A 27,280-nucleotide genomic window follows, 5' to 3' on the forward strand; every position below is an offset into this window, starting at 1 on the left:
AAAAACACACAAAAAAACCCTCTTCCCACTCTGCCATTTTTACTACCTTGACTGTGTTCAAAGCAGCTCAGAGAATGGCCCTCACCAGTATTTCTTCATCCCATTGCAGTCTCTCTTTGCTTTTTAAGTTCACTTATCTTTTATTACTCCATACAACACTCAACTTGTTCCTCAACTGATCTTTGCAACGTAAAGCTAGCAGTAGGTGGCATATCCAGGCAAGGATTTTTTGTGTTGGTGTGCTGTTCTTACAGCTCATGATTTTTCTCAGGGGCAACTTTCAGAGAGTTGTTGGTGAACAAACAAAACTCTTGCATATACCTATTCTCACCCAGTATGTTGATATCATGACTCTGGAAAGCTGTAGAAAAGTATTTTACCTCTCAAGCTATATGAATATCTAAGATGTTCCTAGAATAAAGAGTTGGTATTATCGTGAAAGGTATGATGACAGGTATGATGGCAATTATCATGTAAAACTAGAATGCTTTTTTCTAAAATAATACTGATAAATTCAAAGTCAACTCATCAGGAAGATTTCTTTAGGGACAAAAAGTTTGTATGAACTTTTCATTTAGAGAAAAGGAAGAGATGGAGGGAAGGAGGAGAGCTGCTTATGCTCACATCAGCAGGAATGTTACAGGTTACCTATAATACTTTATGCCAGATGGCTATAACTTGGAAAGGTAAATTAATGAATAATAGAAATATCCACAGCAGTTATAAGTTCTCTCTGGTAAATCTGTGCTAAATGTTCTTGAAGTTGTGTGTCCTTGTCTGCCCCATCACACTTCCAGAATCTGTCTCAAACTAACTATTTTAATTTCAACCATGCAACATGTTAAAAATGGGTATTGAGAAGAGGCATTGTTTTTTAGGATACAGTGGAATGTGCCAAGGCTTTTGTTTGAAGCCTAAAGGAGGAATACCTAGGTTCTTTAAGTTTTAAAATTATTTAGTTAAAATTCAAAAATAATAATAATAATAAATTTACTGAAATGTTCTCTAACCCCAACCAGTGAGTTACTTAGTGCCAAGGTGGAGAAAGGCAGTATACTGAAGAATACCCTTTTTCGTCCCTTTTTTTTTTTTTTTTTTTTTTTTTTTTTTTTCCTAACGAAGTGATTCCTATTTGACTTTTGTCTTGGTAAAACAGACTTATGTACCACTTCTATTGCAATCTGGCATTCAGAAATCATGTAATCAAGAATCCCTTGCCCTCCAACATCACAAAGTGCCTTTAAAATAATTATTTCTGAAAGAACTTTTACAAGTTCTTTCCCTTTTATATTTTATGAGTCACATTTTCAGGATGTCTCCTCAGTCAGGTTGACTAGACAGAGTCTCAAATAATCACCAGGCTCTCAGGTGTTGGGAAGTTATGGAGGCTACCACATATTGCAGAATTTGTAATAGCTCACCAGGGACGACAACACTGGTAGCGTCTTCCCAGGGATTTATCTGACGCTGTCTCCAGCTGATGGCTGGATTTTAAAGAGTTTTTAAGATGACTTTCCCTAAAGCAAACAGTCTGAAACAAGAAAAACACAGCTCCCAGAAGACTTGGTCTGCTTTGGCTGCTCTCCTTTGTGTCCATCAGTACATTTATAGAAGTTTTGTCTGCAAAGTCCCAACCTCAAACATGGAGTGAATTCTTGAGTTGAAAAAAGTAAAGCTAGAGAAGTGCCTAAAAAGTAGCACATCTGTCATAAAATTTTGGAACACATGTAAACTTACTTTCTTCCGACGAGCTTCCGCAGAATATTGATCCACTCTATGTACCTTCATTCTTCTTTTCTTTGGAGCTGCAACTGGTCTTTCCTGTCTCCTCTTAGGAGGAAGCTTTCTCTTAGGTCTCTTAGGCGTAGTAAGAGGGGAGCCATAACTACTCTCCTGTACTGACAGGGAGAGATGTCTGGACTCAGAAAAAAAGCCTGTCTCGACTCACATCAGATAGTAAAGCTATCCCTGCAAGCTAATCCTGAAGCATAAATAGAGGCCTTTTCAAAATTTTGGGCATTTGAACAATTTAGTATCTGTCTCTCTTTAGGGAGGAATCTACCAAATTGTACTGAAAGCGCAACAGCAGTTACAAGAGCAAACAGCATAAAAGCAAATGAAATTGGTGTTTCAGGAAACAGGTAGGGCTTCGGGTCTTGAAAATATATAGATTTTTTTAATTGATCAACTGTTAATCCATTAATAATATCAAAATTTAAGTAAATTAAATGTAAGTAAAATTAATTGCATAAAATTTAGCAATTGCCTGGGGCAGAGGGCAGGTTGACATGCAACATCTCACTTCGTTGATGGTTCAGGTATGAATACTACTGCCTGTCCAGACCAAATGGCTTTCTGCAAGGTTTCCCACACGCACTTTTTGGCTGAATCAGTGACACTAGGTATCAGCAGGTGCTACCATTGTGTGCCAGGCCGTGCACCCCACTGGAATCACCAGAGCCCCACTAGCCGGTGTTTGGAACTGCAGATCTGCAGGACAAAGCTACAAAGATGAGACTCAGCATGGAGCTTGCATCCTCCAAATCAGCTAGGCAGGGCATATTTATTAGTGGCAGAGCATCTGAGAGCTGCACTGCTACCTGCCTTATTAGCAACTTTGTGGGCAACTTGAGAATTTAATTTTCCTATCACCTTCAGTACAATATCTCATGTGGGAAATTGTTGATAAATGCATAAATAACCGGATAGACTTGCAGAAGGGGAAACCCTTTTAAGACATAACTGTAAAAACTTGCTATCCCATTAATCAACTCACTCATAATTTTAGACTGTACCACTCTCACTGACTTTACATGAGTCACAGGCACTTGGCACTGCTGAGGATTGCAGGCGAGGCAGTGACAGATGATGCCTAACCAGAGATATTTACTATGGTATGCTGTGTATAACAGAGCACGCTGAGTGGGCTTGAGATGAGTCGGTGATTTATGATGATATTTTACTTCTATGTGTTTAGGCAGCTTCTCACAGTTGTTCAGTTACAGAGCAATGTAAACAGGGAAGGGAAAGAAGGGGATGTTACCATCTGCCATGCTGTTTCATTGCTTCCAAGGCAAGCAGCTGGAAAGGAGATTCTAGTCCAGTCTCATTCGTCTCTCTCCAGAAAGGCATTTTAATAAAGCAGCACCAGAGTTTTCTGTTTTTAAAACGCTTCAAGCTTTGTGCAGTCCTGATGAGAGGAGCGGCAGGAAAAGGAAGGATTCTCGTTTTACTGTCTCTGAATCGGCTCAGACAGAGCTTCACAATGCCAGAAACACGCGAGCGCAGGAAACCCAGGTCTGAACACTGAAAATGGCCGTCTCAAGACAGCATGTTAGAGGAGCAGCAGGAACGGCTTAGCAATGCCAGATTTCAATCTGTTTTAGAGCTCTTACTGTAGTATATTTCTAGTGTGTTTTATTTTCAAAAACAAAAGTTAGCTAGGAGAAAAAAAAAAAATAAGCCAAGTTCTTATTAACCAGCCAAATCTTAGTCTTGCTTGAAAAGAGTCAGAACGGAGTTATGGAGGAGGGAAACAAATCCCTCCCCACTTACAGAGGGGAACTGTAACATCACAAGGGTAACTAGCCAGCCAAAGCTCTGCTTCTTGACCCGGATGGACCAACCTAACAGAGATCAACTGCAAAAGCACAGAGGGAAAGAAAAAAATTGCAGAAGTAAATCAAGAGCAAGCATATATTTGATAACTCCCATAACTACTCTTGGAAATACAGTGGAACCCACTATTGTACTTCTTAAAAGTTCACTCGTGTCCCACAATAAATAAATAAATAAATAAATAAATGAATGAATGAAATAACACCACCCTAACTAGACAACCAATTCCATTTACAATGAAATTCATAATGTTAGAGGACATGCAAAAGTAGCATAGTGGACACTGGTCATAATCTGTATTCCATTAATATCAAGAACGCTGGCAATTTGCCCATAAAGCTTATAGCAATTCCCTTTAATCCCAGCTTTTAACTCTGTACATAGGCTCTTGTGCACGTCCTGTGAAGCTTTAAGTGCCATCAGCTGGAGTCTGGAAGCTGAAGATTATCGGCCATGGATGCCATTAGACCTTTAAGATTACACATTTCAAATACATTTAGAACATTATTTGGTATGAGAGGCTGTAGTAAACACCCACTTTACTCTAATGGACATTTGTAGGATTTGGAGGATTCCAAGGTGTAAAACTATTCCTCAATCTACTAAATGCAGCAAGAAATGCTCATCATGAAATATTCACTCTTCAAAACAAGAAGTAAAAAACCTTAAACATAGCAGATAATTGTTACAAGCTTCTTTTCAAACATTATTGTTTGACTGATCTGCCTTTGCAAGAAGAAAAATGAAGTGGTCAGGACTACTCCAACTGCCTAACGGCTGCCAGCTGTACAAAAAAAAAAAAAAAACAAAAAAAAAAAAAAAAAAAAAAAAACAAAAACCACGAGGAGGTCATGCTCTCAGAATCTCTTTGAGGACTCCTTCCTATCTGATTTATGCAAATTTTGTAGCTTCTAAAAAATTGAAAACAAAGTGTCAAGAGCAACAATATAAAATACTTCCTAGTTTCTCTATCCTGAAACCAGGCACTTCACAAATCTCAGCATCTGTATACTTACACAGCTGTATTCACTTACTTAAATTTCCACTCACAAAGTTATGGCAACTGTTTGAACTGCAAGCCCATACATGCTCATCTGCTAAATAGTCTGTTCTCAATTTGCTAAAAATCAGTTTCATGCTCTTCTTATGTTTAACACAAATGACATAAATAAATTTATTTGTAAAACTTTCACAAGCTATTAATTCACACTTATTAAGAACCTAAGCTATGCCTTGAATTAGATGACAGCCTTCAGATAGCGATCCAAAAGAACCCCCAAACAATAAAAGTCTTTGTGGGTTTTTGCTTTTATAATGATTTTTCATGAAACTAGATTACTCGGCATCAAGTGTTAACCTCGTTTGTTAAACGCTAGAACTTAAAGAACAAATTCAATGTCATCCTCTTCATATCCTCCTTAAAGTCCATGGGAAGAGCCCCACAACTCTGTTCAGAAGAAGTGGCTGTCTACAGATAAACAAAACTGCAGTTGTCAGTCATAAGTCACATAAACTTGTAATACTTCAAAAAGAGGAACTATAAAGCATCATTGAGTGATGTATCCTGGAACTGCATCTGACCAGACAGCTCCCAATGCCCATATCTTGCTTCACCCAGTCACACATCTCTCCTGTTCTGAGCCATATGATGACATGAAAACATATCAATGCCTGTCAATTTAGCAGGAGCGTTGGTAGATTTTAACTACCAGATATCCTGAAAAAGTATCTTCTTCCTGCCCAGAACACTGTTTCAATGCTGGTTTGGAATATTTCCTCACAGCCACTGCTCTGGGACCATGGCGCAAAATGCTCCAGCAGGATGCTACCCACAGCAAATCCATAATCACTGTAAACTTGTTTAAACAGCCCACATAACTCAAGCATATTAAAAAGGCTTACTACAGCTTCTCTTTACTCTCTTCTCCAGTAGAGGAAGCTATCAGATGCACAGCAAACAAGTAAGAAACTGCTGGGTACGTGGCTGCTCAGGGAGATCAGTTTTACTTTCCAAAGGGTAGGTAACTGATACACTCCTCAGTTTTCAAAGGTTTGCAAACATTTGTTTACCCTTTAAAAAGCACATATGAAATCTCCTGAAGCCTTGTGACTGTGATCTACAGGCATATGTTTTCACTGAGACTAGGGGAGCTTTGCCAGATGGTCAGCCCCCAGCCACCTGAAGCAATAAGATATTCTGAGTGCAGAACTTACTTTTCCTCCCCACAAATCCCAGACAACTGCATCGTCTGAGTTCTTGTAGCCTGGACCATGTTGGCAGGGATGCCATACTCATTAATCCTAGTCAGCTACCCAAAGCCCAAACAAGGGGTTAAACTACTGTAGTGTTTTACACATCATTTTTCATTAGAATACCTGACGGCGCTTCAAAACTTTTTCCAAACTCAACAGTCCAGCCCTGAGGGAACGCTATTGGCAAAACTTTCTGAATCCCTCTAGGGTCCATATGAAACTGGAAATAGCAGCTTTTTACAGCTCATGACAGACTGGAATTATTACTTTGGCTACTGCAGGCTGTCAGCTTTAGAGAAACTTCTCTGTTCTCTGCATTTTTCCTCAATATTTTCTGCATTATAGTTTTATTACTTTTAAGAAGGATAAATTGTAGGAGGAGCATTAAATTCTGCTGTTGAACCCAATTCTATGCTCATCTTTGCCATAGAGATCTTTCCACGCGCATTTTCGTATCACACAGAGATACAGACTACTGAAAGGCATGTGCTGTTCCTTCTCAGAACTGAACCTCACAGGGTAAGTCCTTAAACAATAACTTTGCTTTCTCTGGCAGAGGGGATGCATACTGCAGAAATGAGTGAAAAAACTTGCTAAAAATATTACTCCTGAGCAGCGGCAATTATTCCAAAAATGCGTTCAAGACGTGTGCTTTTTCTACAAAAGAAAATCTGTACTAACCTCCGAGTTGAAAGGACCATATCTGTGGCCAGCAGCATCTGGTTGCTCAGAGTAGAAAGCATAAACATAAGGCCTGAAAGAAAGAAAGGCCTTGTTCAGGACAGCTTTCCTTCAACAACAAAAAGCCCCAGACCTGCCAGGTCAACTCAAATCAAGCCGACCTTGCAAGGAGAGTTGGCTTTATGGAAAAAGAACTGTTTCTCAGTTATATGTTTCCATGGTATGATTAAGCAATTAGTTGTTCTACAACTTTATTAAATCCCAGAACACATGCAGGGAGGCACCCGGGGTACCATCTGAGGACACACACTCTTTCTTAGTCTTGTAAGAGGGATCACAACAGCAGCTCGCCTGAGCTATGCAGCCAGCAGCGTGTGCAAGCTTGCGTATGAAAAAACAGTCATAATTAAAATCTTAAAGTTTTCCCAGTCCTCAGGGTCCAGAACTAAAAGTGGCATTGCCTATAATAAGGTTGTTAAACCATATTAGACTCAGTAGGATAAGAACAATCCAAGTTAAGCCTTGTAACTAAATGCTTCAAGATAGCAAAGAAATTCATATCATACGTCTATTGAGAAGAATCAAAACACTGATGGTTAAAAGCTGGGATCAAAACAACAAAAACAAACAAAAAGCAACAGCAACAACAAAAAACAAATCCTTAACTCAATGATAGCGTAACAAAATTAAATTTCCCCGTGCTCTTCCAGCTACTTTTAGAGGAGGACATGCTAGCAGTTATCCAACAACAAGTTGAATTACCTTTCATTATCCGGAAGGGTCAGCCACTGCAGTATTGTTAATATTCTGCGCTCGTGGGGGATGACACTAAACCACAAAATGTAAATATATGCCTTGTTATCATAGAGTACAAAAAAAAAAAAAAAAAAAAAAAAAAAATCAAAACAGCCTTGCTAAGAACTGGTTCTAACATGATTAAAATCAATCATAGCAATGTCATTTCCTTTTAGTATGTTGTATCTTCTTTCTTCTTGTTTGGTACTGATTCTTATTTTGCAAACAAACACTTCAGGCCTCCTGGATGTCCACATACTCCAAAAGAAAGAGGATTAAAAGTCTGTAACTGAAGCCAGAACCCAAGGTAGAAAACCTAAGCACTCTATATAACAGTGAATAAACACCATTATGGTAGCTTTAACCCAGATGAACTGCTTTTATGCACATTGGTGCTGCCATTGGATAGCTGGCATGAGTAAAAACCATGAAATTGCTCACATCAGTACAAGACTAAATGCTAGTCTTGAAGACATTGGAAAAGTTCCCATTGACTTAATAATAACTAAATTTAGGATGAAGATGGTGCAAATCAAACCAGAGCCATCTGAAATATCAGGCAATCAGCACGGTGACTCACACAACTTTTACAACTTCTCACTCTGCAGAACAGATTTATCCCATTTCAGTGTTTGTATCCCGAGACTTTTAACTTGGCTGCTAAGGCCAAACTCATGCTATGAAAATGACTAAACTTATAAACAGCTGTTACATTTCAAAATACCTCATCTTAAGAGAGCTCTGCAAATCAGTGACCATGCAATTATTATAATACGATAGCATTTGTTGGTCCAGATTCCTTTAAATTAATTGCACAATCCCAAGGCAGGAATCATTTACAACCATCTTAGATTCACCATATTGAATTGAATTCATCATTTACTGTTAGAATGTTTTACAAAGAAATATTTAAATGACAACAGCCATATTGAAACAAGTTACTTCCTAATGCCTTATACAGCAACAGTGGTCATCAGTCCCCAGCTACACAGAAAACTTTCAGTTGTAAAACAACTATGCAAACGAGGCAATATCATAAGGCAGAATAGTAATGTTAGGTATTGCCCAGTTTTGAAACTTACTAGTTGTACAAATTGAAAAAAAAAAAAAAAAAAAAAAAAAACAACAACAACAACAAAAAACCTCCATTATTTCTATTAATTCATTTGAGACTAAGATGTTTTTAAACACTACTAATTTCCTTAAAAAGTTTTCCTGAAAATTTTCCCTCAAAACATACCATGCCTCAAATTAAATAATACAGTTTTAAGAAGGATATATTTCATTCATATATAAAGTGGCTGAATCACTCTCTTATTATTGACATACATATGACATAACCTTTGTTACCTTCCCTAACATTTTATATCCCCAAGCTTGCATCATCCCAGGTGTTTATGGTGACTCTGTAGTTGTAAGCGCTTAGAAATGGCAAGAATTTCTATATTTTGTAGAGCACCAGATTGAAGCTCTGTCAGGTAACTGTCTTGTAAGCCTGAACATAAGCACTGTACATGGTAAATTTTATTATTCCCTCCATATGCTACATGATATTTAGAGTAGCAAACAGCATTACTCCTAAAGGAATTAAAAATAATAATAAATACAGAGACTGATTCACCTGAATTCCTCAGAACTGATAAAAATGTTCAGTTTTAGTTAGGAAGATATGTCTTAGTTGGGACAAGGGAAACTAATTCAGAACCACTAAGCAGAATAAATAGCAAAGATCCTCAAGGCTGTCTCTTAAGAAATGGGAACTGGATATCTTATTCAAAGGCCAGGCTGGATTGTAAAATGAGTGAGTCAACTAGGCTGTTGATGTTAAATGACATGAGGACAATAAGAGAGTCTTCCACAAATATTCAGAAGTCTAAAAGACTGTGCCAGCAATACTAAAAGACAAATAACACACAGTCAAATGAAGGAAAGAAATTTCTGACAGTCATACTTTTGTTCAAACAACTGCTAAAAATCAGTGTATAAACTTAAAGTAGCAAACCATCACATTAGCTTCAGTTATCAGAAACACTACACAAATTAAACAAGGGAGGCTTACAGGCACAGTCTCCAACTGGGCAGATATCAAATGCTTAGAGGAAGGAAAACAATTAATAAACATTTGCATTGAATTAATTCTGATTTATTAGTTACAAATCTCCAGAAAATCGAGGGCACTTACACAGACCAGAAGAATGTGCCAGCTTTCACCCCTTGCTTGGCTGCAGTAATCCAAATCTAATGAGGAAAATATAAGAGGATTAGAATATGTTTAGATCTTTAATGACTCTCTGAAATCAAAATAAAATGTTTTCAAGGTACATTCTTCTACCTTGAGCCTAGAAATAAAAATTGCAGGCTCCAGCCTCCATCCCTAATTCAAACGCATGGAGTGACAAACCTATGCAGATTCTGTAGCAGTGGATCAGCTGCTGCGTTGTAGATAGATTCACCCCTAAATCTTTGATACTTTTAATGCAGAGAGTTAAGATACATAGTCAAAAATTACTTAGGCACCCCACACCATTTCATTTTCATGAAGCAGACCACATCTCACCTGAGCCCTTTAGTATTCAAGTTTTGGAGGATACTGTTAGGAAAGAACACAGCTCAATATTCATCAGGGCCTATATAAAGATCCTCTATATAAAGATCCCTCTTTCCCTGTGCACCTTCCTCCACAGGAGTTTAAGAACTATTTGAGCTCACACAATGTGGAAATGACAGAAACAATCTCCATTTTCAATTTTATTTTTTAATCCATCTATTTTTATGGCTGTAAAACAGTTTGTAGCAGTAAGTTCTACAGTGTAATCACACCCAGTGAGTATATTTTTCTTTTGTTTGGTTTAAACCTGCTAATGTCACAGGGGTTACAGTACTATTCCCATTCCTTAATTCTTTCTCTTCCCTCTTCTATAAAACATTCATCATTTTCATCTAAACCTCACCTATAATCCTCCTCTATTCTTTTTCAAGCAAGAATAGCATTCGTTTGATCTTTCTTTAATGAAAGACACACCATACCTCTGGTTATCCTCATCACTCTCTCTCTCTTTTTTTTTTTTTTTTTTCTCTCCTAAGGATACCTATACAAGGCAAGGGAATGAGAATGTCTAATTATGGACCTTCCTGACTTTTCATATGTAGCCTGCCAGCACTGAATTTCTTTTGCAAGGAAATAACCAAATTATTGTAAAACCTATTTCAAAAGTGGCAATGACTTAAAGGCCAACATTACACATACAAGTTGAAAATTGTTTTCCCATGTTGTTATTTATGCATACTACAATTTATACATTTTGAGACCATTTAAGCTAAAGCATAGTTCCCTTCCTTGGTAATTGCAAAATCTTTCATTTATTTTAAATCAACTCTTCAAAAGTACATCCAAGGGCACTCTACCTTGCTCAAATAGGCACTTATGAACTGTAATCTGGGCATGCATTATCCAAATGTCATGCCTAAATTATTCATGCATTAGTCTTAATTGAAATAAATTTGCAGAGTCTAATGAAAATCATTTCTGCACTGAGGCTATAGTTAATTGCAACTAAATATGGATATTGTTATGCTCATAATTAATGGAAAAATTGATCATCTGTTCCTGTTCAGTGTCCTGGATACACCTCTTAACTTATCCCTGCATCTTTTACTCTTCCAAATCTTACTGGAATCAATCCAGTTAATTTAAAATCATAGCTACAGAAGAATGTGTTTTCATTACACTCTAACTTTCTGGTAACGTATCCTCTTTTTCAGGGAAGAATACATCCATGGTAACTCTACAGAATTGGTTGTTTAATAAATAAATGCAGCAATAACCGGAGCAGAATGGCCATGGGTTTGAAATAATGTTGGAATTTGGTTTTGAGTTGTCAAACAACAGGAAGACTGTTTTCAAATGCTGACAGACTAGCAATGACAGGATGGGACATAAAAATGTGGGTGAATGTGAAGAGAGATGATCAAGGGTGCCTTAAAGCGGGAAGCCATATGGTGTAGTCAGAGGTGTGACTGTAATACAAGGATACATCCACAAGCTCGTTTGTGTCATGTATGTCAGCAAAGGGTATATACCCTCAGCCCAAACCCAGTGTCTAACTAAGATAGGAGCTACTCCATATTCATTAGTGGTTCTTGGGCTTCCCATGTGAAAAAGAGCCAACATTTAAAGCAAATACGTTTTCCACTGCACTGTAGATTTATTCCTAGAGCAGAACCCTGCCACGGCAGAGAAGAGAGGTCAAATATAAATTTAGTATGAGTGTCAGCTCCACTGCTGTTATGCTCTTTGGGCTTGCTGTACTTGGAAAACCATTGTCCCTCCAGAGCTGCAGTGGATTTATTTTTCTTTGAAAGTGTTTGTGTTCTGCAAAGTTTAAATAATTTTGCAGATATCTTTGGGAAGGTACCAACAAACTAAGTCCAGGGAATTCAGTATTTGGATTTACCATCTGTTAACTCTAGTTTGGCTTTCTAGTGCTTCAGACTGCACAGGCCCAGGTGGTCCTGTCTGCCTCTTGTTGACTAAATTAGACCTGCCAGGTCCCACCCTCAGCAGCTGAAGCTGTCCCGTGCTGCTCCTGACTGTTAGCATGCTAAAATCAGCCACAGCGCTGTCTGTTTTAGACAGTGATTTTAAACATGTGCCATAAGACACCCTTTCTCTGGCCAAGTGAGTAAAACAGTAGTCATCTTGACAGATGAATAATTAGGCCCAGTGTACATTGCCAAGATGCCCTGCTTGCCTGCAAGAAGTCAGTAGCTATTTTTTATTCCAGTGGAGCATACAGCATGCTTCACGTGTGCCACATGAAAACAGCATGAACACCATCTAGACCAGGGAGCAATGCAAGCAGCCATCCACTGCCCACTTGCATGCAGGAGCCGAAGACACACAGGGCTTTACCAAGGGGCTCTTGCAAGACTCTCTGATTCTAGGAAGCTTCTGCAGAGCTCTTACCAAAGAAGTAATGAGAAGCAAAACCTTCTCTTAACTCTCATCCAAGTCTGGGTAGCAGGAGAGACAAGCCTGCAGAGTGAATACTGCTATGTTTTAAACCAGCTTTCAAAAGAGCAGAAAAAGTGGTGGTATTGCCACAGTCCTTGAAGAGCTTCTCCTATATCAGGCTGCAGGGTCTGACAATCTCTCCCAGTTGATCTTAGCAGAGATCACCCCTACTTTGCACTCCTAGGTGAGCAGTAAGGGGAGAGAAGCACTGTCCCTTCCAATGTCACCCAGACAGGCTTTAGACAGGGAAAAACTGTACCCTCCCTGCTCCCAAGTATTTCACCTCGGGAATGCGGCAATTTACATTGGCATTAACTATTTGGATGGGGAAAGGTGTCTGCTGCACTTAAAATAAGCTCAACAGCTAAGACAGTGATCCATTAAAGTCCAAGACCAACAAGTCAAATAAGCCCGTATCTGACGCAACATCTGAGAAGTGAGTCTGAATTGACTCCATCGTGACTTTGCTAGGCGGAGCCTGGTTCAACCCAGGGTTGCAAGATGTACTACTAGACGCTTCCCTGTTTTTTAACAAGAAGAAAAAAAAAAGCCTTTGGTTTATTTAAAAACTAAGTAATAAACTCAGTATGATTCAACATCACACCTAAAGCCACTACACCATAACAAAATATTTGCCGAGGCATCTCATAGCAATTAGAGAAGCAGCAGCAGTCATCCAGGTAGAAGAGTTTCCATCCACATTATCCAAGCTTCACTTTAAAGCAAAGTTTCAGTGTGTTTTAGAGCTGTGACAGTTCACTGGTGAACTTAGTGATAGCAGTCCCTACCTCTCTACCAGAAGTGCCCTTTGTAGCCAGCCTCTTTACCAGTTAGCTAAAATTAAACAACAGACTGTCAGCTGGAGCAGCTGATGGGGGCACAAAAATTTACTTCCTACCCTCAGCTATAGGATATTAACTCCAGCAGAAAAGCAGGGCAAACCTTATTGCTCTCTACAACTACCTAAAAGGAAGGGGCGGGGAGCTGGGTGTCAGCCTCTTCTTGCAGGTAACTGGTGATAGCACTAGAGGGAATGGCCTTAAGTTGCACCAAGGGAAGTTCAGGTTGGAAATGAGGAGACATTTCTTCTCAGGAAGAGCAGTTAGGCATTAGAAAGGGTTGCCCAGGAAGGTGGTGGAGTCACCGTTCCTGTGGGTGTTCAAGGAAAGGTTGGACGTGGTGCTTGGGGACATGGTTTAGTGGGTGACATTGGTGGTAGGGGGATGGTTGGATCAGGTGATCTTGGAGGGCTTTTCCAACCTTAATGATTCTAAACCATTAGCAATGAACCCCATCACCAAAGAACATCTCTCAGTGTCATTAAATTAAATTCACTGACTTTCAAGACAGAGTGCTTCTCCTAGGCTAACATGAAGCCTATACTGTCAATCTATGTAGGATAGAAAAGAAAAAATTTAGGTGATGCCCTCTCAACCTTTTCCATCCAGAACAATCAAAATTAAGAATGGAATAGCGGTTATTGTTTCATTTCTTCTCTGTTGGTTAGAGCCACAGTCCTAAAGTTTATTAATCCTAGATGTTCCAGTACTGAGCATGTAAATGCAATGTGTTATATATACTCTGTGGCTGGTCACATCTGTTCAGGTCACTTATCATAAAGTTTGCCATGTTAGGCATTGCAAGGTCAGTATCATTTGTGAGCTTATGTAATTTATTTGCCATATGTAAATACTTTGGTTTTAACTGTTAATATGTTAGAATTTTATAGTCAGCAGTTTAACTACATCTGATGTGCACCCCAGGTTTTCATACAGGATATGACTTTATAGTATTGCAAGCTATACAAAGACCATCTTTCTGAATTAAATTATTCAAGAAGAGAAGAGGGTAATATATAAAAAAAAAATAAAAAATTAACCAGTCTGTTTTTGTATTGTGTCAAGGAATTACAGGATACTTAATTTTTTCAACAGAGAAAGACCTCTTAAATTATGGAACCATAGAATCAAGTGATAAATGTCCCAAGATGTAATATACATGATCATCTAGATGTATACCAAACATCTCCAGTAAGCTAAATTACTATAAATTTTGTGTCTTCCTTGCTGAAAGACTACAATTCTTCTCCTTTATTTATAGCCGGAAAAATAGAGAGGCTGAGCAACACTTCAGGTGGCTGTGCCATATGCAACATGCAAGTCCTGGGTTCTCCCTTTTTTTTTTTGATCACTACACACATGTTCACATAAATAATATAAACAAAATTCAAGATAGCTGTGGAACTGCCTTTGAAGACCTGCACAAAAAATGTAGCACCTCCCTACTTTTAATCTTCCAAGAATAAATAAGTGCCCCTAATTTTGTGAAGGCTGCCCAGTAACTTGTTGCATCACCAAAGAACCGGCAGCGGCACACCTCAGGTCAGGGCCAACAGGAGGGACATTTCTGAGGCCTGGCCCTCGGGGACAATTGTGCAAACACGCTCATGGTCCAGGGAAGGAAATTCATGTCAGGAACAGAGGTTGCACAGACACCCACTGTGTCTGAGAGGGCAATTCATGCATGGGAAATCCCTTCCATGCTTAGCCAGAATTGGGGAGGGGTCATTACAGTGTTTCCCAAATGTGTACAAGATTGGTGCAGGCATGCAGAATTAATTTGGCATGATGGAGCCAAACATTACACTCCTGCACCATTTGCACTTTGCCGGCCAACAAGGTAAAAGGTAGAGTCATGACTTCCACATGCCTTACTGTTAACAGGACACAAACTAATTAAGTCTTGACAACTAAGCATTGTCTCCTGACAACGCAGAATATTTTGGTTCACGAGGCCTATCAAATAATTATACAGAATCATAGAGGCCTGTGGATTTCTGAAAAGAGACTTATCTTCTCTAGGGAACCTGCTTTGGCAGGGGGGTTGGACCCGATGATCTCTTGAGGTCCCTTCCAACCCCTACAATTCTGTGATTGTGATCTTTGGAAGGAAACTCAAGTAACAGCTGGGCAACCTTCTCAAGGGGACTCTCTGTCCTCATGAACTACAATCCTCATAAAAATGTGGTTTTATACCTGTTATCTTCTGATCTTGGGGAAGCCAAAAGATCGTGAAAGATCCTTAAGAAAAGCAAAGTATCGCCTGTAGTGTAAGCTTAAGCTTGCTGCATCAAATCAAGAAAACTACTACATGGAAAACTACTACTAAACAGAAGCCAAAGGCAGCTGGGGGCCTAATTTAAGCACTTGACTTCGGTGGTTGAAGTTATTTGGATGAAAGTCTGTGTCATGAAAAACGAGCAGTGAAGTTTGTTTATCCTTGGAGAGCATGAGCCCTGATGCTCACCATTTCTGTGAGATGCTGTAGCAATACAACAAGGACTGGTTATGCAGCTGTTTCCTGTCAAACACTTGGGTCTTAAAAACAATGTGTTTTTAAGCTTGTACAATAAATCAAGTTTTAATACTAAATCAAAAAGACACGGTTCAGGAAGTCTCACCGTCAGTTAGAGGATCTCAAAACACTTCTAAAGCTACCTTCTCCCTCCTCCTCCCTTTCCTAATGCTCTTAAAATTAATTTCTCGTAATTCCTTGCGTGGAGACATTCAGCTACTCATCCGCCAAACCCCATGAAGTCGCATGTTAATTTGGCTGCTTCCCAACAAAGCACTCACTATAAGAACAATTTTTTTTATTTTTTTTTAAATGACAGTAACAACACACACCACACATTTTAACAAAGCTACATACAGTAGGTCAGTTTCCAGCAGCAAGAAAGTATTTCAAGAATGATCAACTTTCAATGACATTGTCTTTAAGGCAGTTTTAGCTATAACCTGAAACTGGGGACTCTAGAATTTTTTCTGCTTTCCTAAGGAAAATGAGTAGTTTTGGATAATAATTCCCAGTTCTGTGCAAACTAAGCACCTCTCTGAAGTTGAGTACTCCAATTTGAGACCCAAAACCTAGAAGGAATAAAAATTTGTGATATGCAGAAAAGATTCCCCTCTGTCTCCCTTAATTTTACTGTCTTGTCTTTGACTAACCAGCTATTTTTGGCAGTTTTATCAATGTGATATTTAGATAAAATTATAAAAAGGATTTAGAAAGGGACTGTAACTTATCTACACATAGATGAAAGATTTTTTTTTTTCCATCAAAATCTATGCCCTCTGAATTTTAGTAGCTTACCATCACACTTTCTTCATTTTGCTAATAAAGATATGCAAAACATGCATTTCCTCCGTGTCAGAGATGGGATCATTTATGTCATTACCTAGGCACTATGGCCACTCTATGTGGATTGCCTAACTTACAGGTTCTCCTCATATTAAGTGTGTGGGGATTTTATACAGTTATAGCCCTTCCTCTAAGCATGTGTTTCCAATTCTCCAAGGATATTTCCAGCTCATTACATGATTCCTGTGTTTTTGCATTCTAACACTTCTTTGGATCAGCTGTTTTACTTTATCATCCTTACTTGTGTATGCAACACTCCCCCCTATCCTCTGAGATATTTTTTTTCCAGTGTATAGTCATCCGCAGTTGTGTAACTTCCTCAAGCTCTTCTCAGCTGACATTTTTCATGATCCTTGTTTACAATCCAGAGTGACTGTTATTCTCTGCAACAGCAGAGGTGTTTCTAATGGGTGGGAGTTGGAATTACCCAATACCCCCCACTCAACACCACAGGTGATGCAATATACATAGGCTTGTATTTAAATTTAAAAGTATGGCAATTTAGAGACAGAGACATTTGCACAGCCCCCAGAAGTTGGTTTCCCAGTAATTCCTATCTAAATTTGGCTAAGGCAAGACACGCAATTAAATTTGCAATGCACAATTAAATTGCAGCTGCTTAAGAAGTTGTAAAGCAGGTGTTGAGCCTCAATATTGTCTATGAGCTCAATGCCTGACTGAAGCAAGGGTGGTGTGGCTGCCACTAGGTGTGCGACTAGCTACGATGGAGAAGAAGCTACCACCTGTCCCCCACTTTCACTGCTCCTAGTTTTGATTTTGCTTCTTTGCTCAAATCTAGGAAGATAACAACCAGGTACGTTTCTCAACCTCTCCTCTCCACACAACCCAAGCTAAAAGCTAACCCAGGTCATAGCTGTGCAAAGGAGTGACCATGCTCTGTTACTGCTGACTAGTTTAACAAGAGCACAAATACCTCATTCTGGCTCAGCTACAGCCAGAGACATCTGCCTGTCACACATCTGCCTGCAGCTCTAAATTGCCTTGTCTTGCATTTGTTGTGGACTAAAACCACATGCAGACAAATAACACACATGCTTGCTAAGCCTAAAACCATCTGAGTAACTTCCTTTAGTCTTCTGGGATATTAATGTCTTAGTGATTTGGGGGATGACACTGATGACTTGAGCAAATATCAATGACACATTATGGCATTCCAAATCTCCTTCCAGTTTCTACCTCCATTACCCCACTCCTTTTCTGCATTAACTGGTCAGGAAGTTTTTAAACTACAGTCCCCCGAGTAATCAGTGCAGTGATATGTTCATGCACTTTGGCTGCATGCAAGTAAAACTTAGTATTTTAACATAAACCCATTTTTGGTGACAGTTTAAAGCCACCACAGCATGCACTACTAATGGGGGAAAGCCCAGCAGAAGCAAAGGGACCTTTTCTTTGAAACCTTAGAAAGAGGTTATTTCCTTGCCCAAAATAAGGATTCAGAGCTGGAGAAAACCGATTGCAACACTAACGTAAGAGAGAGAGCCCCATTCAGCCGCCATTGCTGTGTTCAAGGCAAAATTAATTCACAAACTTCTGTGACCTCTGCAGCAAGTCAGGCAACAGCGATCACTTGTGGACTTAACAAATAATAATTATGAAGTTGTGCCATGCTGCTCTGACAGAACATTAATACTAAAACTGCCACAAGAACATTACTAGGATGAAAACCTGAGAAACCCATAATGAAAAGGAAACATTATGCCACGGTGATGAAAATATAGTAATTCATGTTAAACTACTGCCTAAAGTGAGGGTTTTTCCTAGCCACATCTAATTTATACTTATCAACACAAGCACCCCTCCATAATCAATGGCTTTATTATTCTGAAAAGCAAAAGCCAACTCAGAATATTACATTAAATTGATAGACACAGGGCCAGCCACGGGGAGATTAGGTACAAATTGTTCACAGATGTATTTTTTTAATTATTATTATTGGCTATGTTCCACAGCACAGGGGGAGGGGAGGGAGGAGGGAGAGAGGAGGAGGGAATCTGAAACTTACTGGTTGACCTCCCCACCATCTGTGATTGAATTTCTCTCGCCCTCGAAGACTGAAGCTGGCATCAAACACTGGGTCATACATCGAATTGCCAACGATTCCATGTGATTCAGGATAGAGTCCCTTTGTGCAGAAGTAGATTAATTAGTAAAACCCTAATGCACACAGACCCAGTTCCCCATAGCTATCTGCAAATACAGCTAAATTGTTTTAAAATAGGCGTCTTCGCAAATGCACACCAGAAAAGGCTTTAACTTTAAGATAAGCACATATAAAACTGACTGTAACAACAAAAACAGCAGGAGATGAATGAGTTGTGCTAAAAAAAAAAAAAAAAAAAAAAGGGGGGGGGGAGGCACAAAAAATTCTGGTACTGGATATTTTAAAATATTTTCACACTGGTTAAAAGTTAGAGGTCATCAAAAGAAAGAAAAAAAAAAAAAAAAGATTGATTTAAACTTTCAGTTCCTATTGAATTCCTCATGAATTCCCTTTCTGGAAACAGTAATTCATTTTCTGGTAAAAAGAGTAACACTTTGCATTTGATAATATTTTTTATCTCCACCAGTTCCTCTGCGAGATACGAGTTATTTCTAAGAAGAAACCAAAGCAAGTCACCAAAATTGTGATATAAACCCAGAGGCTATCACAATTTCTCCATCAGTAAAGGTGATTTAGGAGATTTTTGTTCTTCTCCCTTTCTCTTCACCCACTTCCACCCCCTTCTCTCTTGAGTTAACATTTGTGCAGAGGCTGCAGGAAGAAAAAGAAGGAAAAAAACACGTGGCTGCTGCTTTGGGAGCACTGTCATAAGAAGCGTGCACATCCCAGGGTGGGGACAGCCTGGCCACCAGCCGTGCCACCAGAGCACAGAAGTGATGGCTCCTTTTCTGCAGAGCCAATGCAGCATCCAGACACACTCAGCAGCTGTAAATTTTAAGGCGGCTGCTAAGACAGCCCTACTGACTTCAGCTACTCTAATGAAGGAACAACTGCTGGTTGTATTCTGGGTAGAATTTCAGGGTTGTTTTTTCCCCCCTCCTAGAAAAACCATAACCTGTAATTACACAGCAGTACAAATAACTGCAAAAACAGGCATAAGAAAGTGCAAGAAAGTTGTAATGCTGTGCATAATAGTGAGAAACAATTTACTTCAGAACTTCAAAATACTGAAAAAAAAAATACTTAACATAACTGAAGGCAGAAAAAGATAGACAGCAAAGCAGTTTTACTTTTAAAAATCTCATTTCCCACAACCCACATTTCTAATGAAGTGCAACATTTTATCAACAAAAGCTCCTTCCCAGGGACTTACAGTAGCAAGGGTGTACAAGTTGGGGAAGGTTTTTGTAGGGTAGACAGGCCTCATGTAAGGAGAATGTGTTCCACAAGATCCTGAAAAATCAATGGGGAATGCAAACATTAGCAAGTGAAGCTCTGAGACATGAAAAACAAAAATACAGGGAATCATTTGTTTTAACTGAAAATGCTGCAGAAACTGGTTAAATTTTAACCAATTTAAATGAACATTCTGCTTCTTAACATTGGCAAGTCTTCCTGCGGGACAGTGGTAAATCTACTCACACACTCTGTGCTTCACAATAAACAAGTGAAACAATGCAACCAGCACTACAAAGTCAGCTAGATTTCCATGGACTGTTTTCCTTTCTAAGCTAGCCTCCCTTCAGTGTCCATAGCCATTGGAAGTGTCTTGCTGTTAAGTAAAATGATTTGAGAAATCACAGGCTAATTTTAAGTGACAAATATACTAAGGCTGGAGTTTCACAATAGGCTTTGGCCACAGCTCCACAGATGGCTACACAAATACAAGAGCCAGCAAACACACACACGCAAACAAAAAACCACCACGCTTTTCAAGGGTATGGGCACACACACAAACTACCACTCTATACTGAGAAGCTCAAATATACAGTGCCTCCAGTATACCACAAAAACCAGGACCCATGCCTTTAACATTTGTGACTCAAGTGGAACATTTTGCGGGTACCTCCCAACTAGCCTTTAAGAGGGCATGATACATATCACATACTGAAGAATCATTTATTTGCTGGCAAAACCAAATTAACACCACCGATTCTGATCTGCAATCCCAAAGCAGCTCTCTCCCCACTCTTTGTTTCGTGCTGTTTTAGTCAGGGTGCTTCAAGCCACCAGGTGATATTATCTAAACCAAATGGGACTTCTGCCATTTTGCTTTGGGGGGATGACACAAAAACCAAACAAAAAAAAAATCTTTATTAGACCCTTGGATCAGAAGAGCCCTGCATTTGGCACAGCCCTTCTACCCGCCAGCACCATGCTGACTTTTGTTGCTCAATACACAATGAAAACAACTGAACTACAAAAAGATTGTCTTTCATATATTGTAGTAAAACAGATGTACTCACTCAATTTTTCAATATTGGGCATGACCTTGTTCCCTTTCTTCATATATGATGCACGGAAACCATCAACAGAGAAAATGATCAAAGGAGGACGAACAAAGCTGAAGAATAGAAGCAGCATGAACTAAGTCAGCATTTCTAAATTATTTTTAATTTCCACTTGCTCACAGAGGCTCCAGAGAACTTCAAGTATAGTTACTACATATGCTGTGTGTCTATAAGATTTTGCTTACTTAACAAATCAGCACAAACTGATAATCTTCATGCTAACTAACATCCAGAATTTGGTTGTGTGGTCACAGTTAGTTAAAGGGCTGAGTTCCAACATAAAAGACATTTTCCCTGAGCAGCCAAAAGCATACAGCCCAAAAAGGCAGATGTTCACAGACAGAGATGGAGAAGAGAAAAAAAAATAGTATGCATGAGTACCCACCCTATAACACAATCTGTAATTAAAAACCACGTTTTATGACAGCTGGTCTTCTCTCTTTACAAACAAAAGTCCATGTGGCATTGTGTGCTCTGTGAGGCCGAGAACATTCTCATATACTAAAGATGATGGTATTTCATGCTATTTTATTGTACTTCTGCTTGCTACTTCTACTTGGATTTGAACCCAAGCAGGCATAGATATGTCCTGGACAGGTGTGTCTCGGTCACCTGCTGCAGGGGTAAGAAGCTGTCACTGTCACCAGAAAAAGGAGGGGCTCCTATCTCCTCCAAACTATCCTGATAGCACAGACTGAGCTGCAGCCCGACATGGCACCTAAGCAGATGCTTACCTTTAAGCATAATAGTGAGCCAACTGGTTTCAGAATTTCTTATGTTTTCAGTGCTATTCCTGTGCTTGTTATTCTAAGTCAAGGCTATGTCCCCATTGCAATTTTGAAGTCCTTTCACTTAGGAGGACAGCATTAATCCAAAATTCTGTTTTTAAAAATGACCTGAGCTGTGTTCATACGTGGCTCAGTCTGAATTTTAGTGAAGTCAGGAAAAGATCTCCACAGTCTTCAAAAGAGTTTGGTTACTTTTCCTATACACATACATGAAACAGACAAAGCTACCAGCAGGTGATCAAATGACAAGAGTGCAGGCCCTCATACACCCCTACTCATCCAACAGCTCAAAGACAAATGAGCTGCAATATTATCAGCCCAATTGTACAAGTGGTGAAGCGCAGGAAAGCAACCTACTCATAACCATTCAGCAAAGGCATTATAGGGACAGTACAGAAACATGATGTTCAGAGTGCTGGACAACTGGCCTTCCTGCACTTGGCTTTGGGGTTGCGAGCAAAGCACTTACCCTGCTGGACATTCAGGAGTTTTTATCTCTTCACAGTCGTCATCCACCCAGTGGGTTTCTCCTACCAGGAAAGTAAAATCAGAGTTTAAAATGCATATATTTATATATATGTGGATACAGCTACAGGTTTCAGAGAACATTTCAGAAGAAATAAAGTCTACCTCTAGCTAATGATGACCAAATAACGACCAGGTATCTTCCACAAAGCTGAACAAACGATCTGGTTATATTCTACTCAATAACAATATCCAAACTATCACTGCTATAATCATATCTTAAGACTGAAGTTAAAAGTCTCTTTTTGCCTGAGGGAAACAGTGGTAAAAGCTTTAGGCACAGTGATCATGTTTTGTTTTGTCATTGTTTTAATTATCATTTTCAATCTGCCAAAAAAAAAAAAAAAAAAAAAAAAAAAAAATGGTAGTGCTACTTCAGTCTGTGAATTTATACCCTCCTTCCTACCAGCTCTGATGTTTCTGTGAGCTGCCTCAGCTGGCTAAAGACACAAAACAAAACACATTCTGTGGAAGAAAAACAGCCCTAAATGGTTTCCAGCTGGTTTACAGAGTTGATCAACTAATGGATCAGGTGAGACTCAGGCACAGCTAAAAAGAGCATTAATGTTCTTTCAGAGCTAGCTTAGTTAAAATTACTTTATATAATCAACTATTTTCTTAAGGTTTTCCACTACTGAATGCTGACTATAGACCAGCTCATGACTTGCATTTTCACAGGTCAATTGAAAAACAAATTATTAGCTAATGAGGTTCACTTCCTGAACCTGGCACTATTAAGGGAACTGCAGCTCAATTAAAAGAACAAAACAAAAAGCGCCATAGAAAAGATCTGCAGGAAATGTGTCCTGCAGCAATTCCAATTGACCATGACAGGAGGTGGAGGGACGATTTCCAAGAAAAAAAAAAAAAAAAAAAAAAAAAAAAAAAAAAAAAAAACACTATCCTCAGATAGGCACAAGCACGAATAAAGAGGAAACACTGTTCTCACATAACGCTTATTCCTGTCAGGATGCCAGGGTCATTGAGATCATTTGTTATTAACCAATTAAACAAAGATTATGTACATTAAAGCAGGAGACATGTAAATTCCTCTGTCTTGACCCTTGTAAGAGGGAGCTCAAAAAAAAAGGCAGAAACTGAGAACCATACCAGTATTTAAGCAATTTCAGCCTTGGGTCTCATTGGGAAGGGGAAGAATGTAATCTCCAAGGACTTGCTGGAAGACGCATTATTTCACCTGGATTCCCAACAGCAAAACTCAAGTAAAGAAGAAAATCCCATTTTCAGTGTGTGGACCTGGCCTATTATGAGTTTCTGAAGCTATGCAGTTGGCCAAAAGAGTGTGGAAGAAAAAAAACTCAAACCTTAAACTCTCCACCATTAAACCATGAAAAGACAAAAGAGCTAGCTGAGATACAATGCTAATTACCAAGGACCAGAAGACCTGCTCAGAATGGGCGACACATTATGCAAGGTGGGACATGCTCCAAACCATCAGGGTACAGGGTGAAACTTAAGCCTTCTCAGCTCATCAATCCACCAGCCAGAGCAGGTCATACTGCAGACATTGTGTGCCTAGAGGTGATATGGTCACCCGGAGCCCATGCTACCCATCTGAAAGTTACAGCTGCTGTATTCTTGCAACCCCTGTCCCACAAGAATCAAAGCCTACAGGTGTTGGCCCAAGTAGTTTGAGCAGGAGCTTTTGTGGTAGGGGTAGGAGAGGTTTTTAGAGACAGAGATAACATATCTAGGAATGTTAAATTCCTTATGAAACCATCAGATTCTTTCCTAAAGAATCCATCAGTCTTTCCCTGTGATGCAGACAAATGCACCCAAATACTTCTGTGTTTTAAATCTGTCTACCTTTGCCTATTCCTTTTTTATCAGTATATCTACAGGCAAAGACAACCTCTTTCTACTGTCAACAAATGAGATCATTCACCTCCTCTAGCATCCAAAATAAATAATAGAGTTGTAGAATGGTTTGGGCTGGAAGGGACCCTAAATATAATCTAATTCCATCTCCCCTGCTATGGGCAGGGACACCTCCCACTAGACCTGGTTGCCCAAAGCCCCATCCAACTTGGCCTCTAACACCTCCAGGGATGGGGTATTCACAGCTTCTCTGGGCAACCTGGTCCAATGCCTCACCACCCTCAGAGTAAAGAATTTATTCCTTATATCTAATCTAAATCTATTGTCTTTTAGTTTAAAACCACTGCTCCTTGTCCTATCACTGCACACCTTGATAAAGAGTCCCTCCACAGGCTTCACAAATGTAACTCCCTGTTCTTCCCCCTCCTCCCCAAAATCAGAACAAAACAAGGAGAGGGTTCCTTCTTTAGAAGAAAACTCTTTACCCACAGGGCTTCCTTCTATAAGATTTGGAAAGATAAAAGGCAGAATGACCAAAGACGTACCTTTGCAAACGACTTGGTAGTTAGTACAACAATCTCCTCTACTTAAGCAGTCTTCAGAGCAGTGACAAGCATTGTCATCATTCCTGGTTTCTCCACAGCGATCTTTTGTACATTCCCAGCCCCGAGCTAAAACATTCACAAAGTAAGGAAGAATGAGAGATTATAATCAAAACAAAAAGCACTCACTCAAGCCATAGTGATTACATCCAATCTCAACAAGTAGAGTGTTAAATTTATAGCCCCATTTTAGTGATTTCAAGACCTCTGAGGCAAGCATGTCAACCAGAAACAAAAAGGACCCTTGTGTCCTGCAGGTGCAGGAGGGCTCCTCCACCCACACACAAGTGCTTCTGCTACCCTCGGGTGTTGTACTCCAGGCTTTGTACAACCTGAATGCCAGAAAAGATGTGGAAAGGAAAAGTAAAGGAAGGCTCTTGAAAGATAAATGGAGCACAGATAAATGGAGCTTGGAAGACAAACTAGGAATGCTGCTTTTTCTTGGGTAATTCATTCTTTTTCACCCAATTCTATTCAAGTCCCCCAGTTCAATCAGTGGGAAATGAGAGAAAGATGAAAAGAGGCTATGTGGATACAAATTGATGTTATACTCCCATCCGTTCTTCACAGAGACAGAAGAAACTTTCTAATACCTCAGCAGGGAGATTCAGCACCAGCTGCAAAGTTTGAAGCATTTCAAGGAGAAGCATGGTGCAGCAGCTGTAAAACACTCCTGTTTTTCTCATCTTGCAAATGAAGTTAGGATCTAAGGGCCTGTCTAAATTATGGCGTTCTCTCCAGGTCAGCACATTGCTACGCTTTAGAATAGGGCCTGAGGATATAAGCATATGGTTTCCCACATGTGTTCTGGTCCAGCCAATAGGAAACTGAAAAGATCACTTTAGTTAACATGCACACAGTTTAAAAAATATATTTATTTATTATTTTTTTTTAAAAAGCAATTTCATTCTCCACTTTTCCTTAATTTGGGGCTTTTTTTTGTATAAATATGTAATATTTACAGATTATACATGTGATAATTGTCTTAATAAGTGTCAGTGGGATTTATAAGAAAAATTACACCACAGTTCTAAGAGCTAAGCAGTTATCCATACATGTAAATGGATATTGTACTCTCTGGACAGGAGACTCAGGAACTGAGTCTGTTCTTTGGGAGCAAACATCTTGCAATGTGCTGGAAGTCTTTAGAATCTCACATTCTACAGTCATTTACACAGGGACAAAACAGCATCAGCTTAAAATTCAGATCTTCTTGGCCTGGAACCAAGCCATTTCTTTTATATTGGATTAGCTTACTACTTTTTGGTACCAAGCTATTGAAATGATATCCTTATAAACAGAAATGAGGAAGTTCTCTCAAATATTGCCCATCCATGAACAACGTTATTTTCAGTCCTTAGATTTCTCTTCTGGCTTCTTAGTAAGTGTAATTCTTTGATAAGTAAGGAAAGGTTTAACAGCAGAAGTAGCAGGCACCTGTGTCAACTCTGCCCACTAGGCAAACATTCAAGGAGATGAGTACAACTAATAATTTAAGTGCACTATGTTAAGAAATAAAACATAACTCGTGGCCCTCTTTGAAGTTTCCCTTGCCTATGAGTCATGAAAAACGGAAAATGAACAGAGGGCTGTATTTCCTTTCCCCAGGGTCTAATGAATTGAAGGTAAACATTTTTACCAATGTGTTATATGCATCCTGACATCTGGAAGTCAGAGTCTGGAGCAATAGTAACAAACCCAGCCTGTCACCTCTGGAGGGACCTGCACTACTTCAGCACTCCCAGTTTCAGAGGTGCTTTTACAATGCACAATCCATAAGCAAGTCTGAATTGCTCTAATATTAAGTTATCATCTGGAATAAAAAAAATGTGGATAACACTGAGAGACTAACCTCCAGTCTTTACCATGGCTCTCTTCATTGTAAGCTGGAGGGACAACTGGTACCTGAATGCTGATTATTGTTTGTAAATGAGTATCAGAAGATCTTCTTTCCAGGTAGTACAAATAGTACCCTTCCTTTTTCTGCCCTAGAAATCATGGCAGAAGCCCAGCAGCAAGGAGCAATAGGTGTATGTCCCTACTGCTCCTTGTGAGGGCACATGGGCTGCATTTTGGGATAAGCCAAGCCTAGGTGGCAAGGCAAGGCAAGGTAAGGAGGAGACCCAGGTTACAGCAGGGAGCTCTGTACTATAGCAGCCAGTCCCAACTGCTCACATAAGCCAGGCATCATCAGCACCTGCCAGTGCAGGGCAGGAGACCCATCGTACCTGTCTTTAAGCACAGCTCATCAAAGTCGAAGCAGCAGCTGTTGTAGCTCTTGCACAGGTTGTCACAGCGGCAGCCAGGAGGCTCTGCCTCTTGAAGTTCAAAGCATCTGTTTTTGCAGGAGCCAGAGGTACTGATCCAGGGGGAATCTGACAGGACTGTGTGGAACAAGAAACAGGGCAACATCTGTCAGACCAGCAGCGGTGGGACAGGTGGCTCAGCCCTGAGCCACTTGGATGAGTGAAACCTCAGCTGCCTGCTTA

At 39.6% G+C, this 27,280-nt stretch overlaps 1 protein-coding gene across 6 annotated transcripts in view; it reads right to left on the reverse strand.

Annotated features, from left to right (window-relative positions):
- The window catches only part of ENPP2 (ectonucleotide pyrophosphatase/phosphodiesterase 2), a 71,752-nt gene that overhangs the window by 24,576 nt on the left and 19,896 nt on the right, over positions 1–27,280 (reverse strand). For 4 of the 6 annotated variants that reach the window (XM_032181466.1, XM_032181464.1, XM_032181463.1 and 1 more), the window contains exons 3-12: positions 27,020–27,175; positions 24,735–24,860; positions 22,295–22,355; positions 20,993–21,090; positions 19,900–19,979; positions 18,588–18,707; positions 9,530–9,585; positions 7,315–7,380; positions 6,553–6,625; positions 1,738–1,893 (exon numbers count right to left, since the gene is read on the reverse strand). In XM_032181466.1, the coding sequence (XP_032037357.1) occupies positions 1,738–1,893; positions 6,553–6,625; positions 7,315–7,380; positions 9,530–9,585; positions 18,588–18,707; positions 19,900–19,979; positions 20,993–21,090; positions 22,295–22,355; positions 24,735–24,860; positions 27,020–27,175 (992 nt within the window). The remainder of the gene's footprint in view (positions 1–1,737; positions 1,894–6,552; positions 6,626–7,314; positions 7,381–9,529; positions 9,586–18,587; positions 18,708–19,899; positions 19,980–20,992; positions 21,091–22,294; positions 22,356–24,734; positions 24,861–27,019; positions 27,176–27,280) is intronic. The other 2 variants (XM_032181467.1, XM_032181468.1) reach the window with 1 other exon arrangement.

This window comes from Aythya fuligula, chromosome 2 (genome assembly GCF_009819795.1).
Source record: "Aythya fuligula isolate bAytFul2 chromosome 2, bAytFul2.pri, whole genome shotgun sequence".
Taxonomy (NCBI): Eukaryota; Metazoa; Chordata; class Aves; order Anseriformes; family Anatidae; genus Aythya; species Aythya fuligula.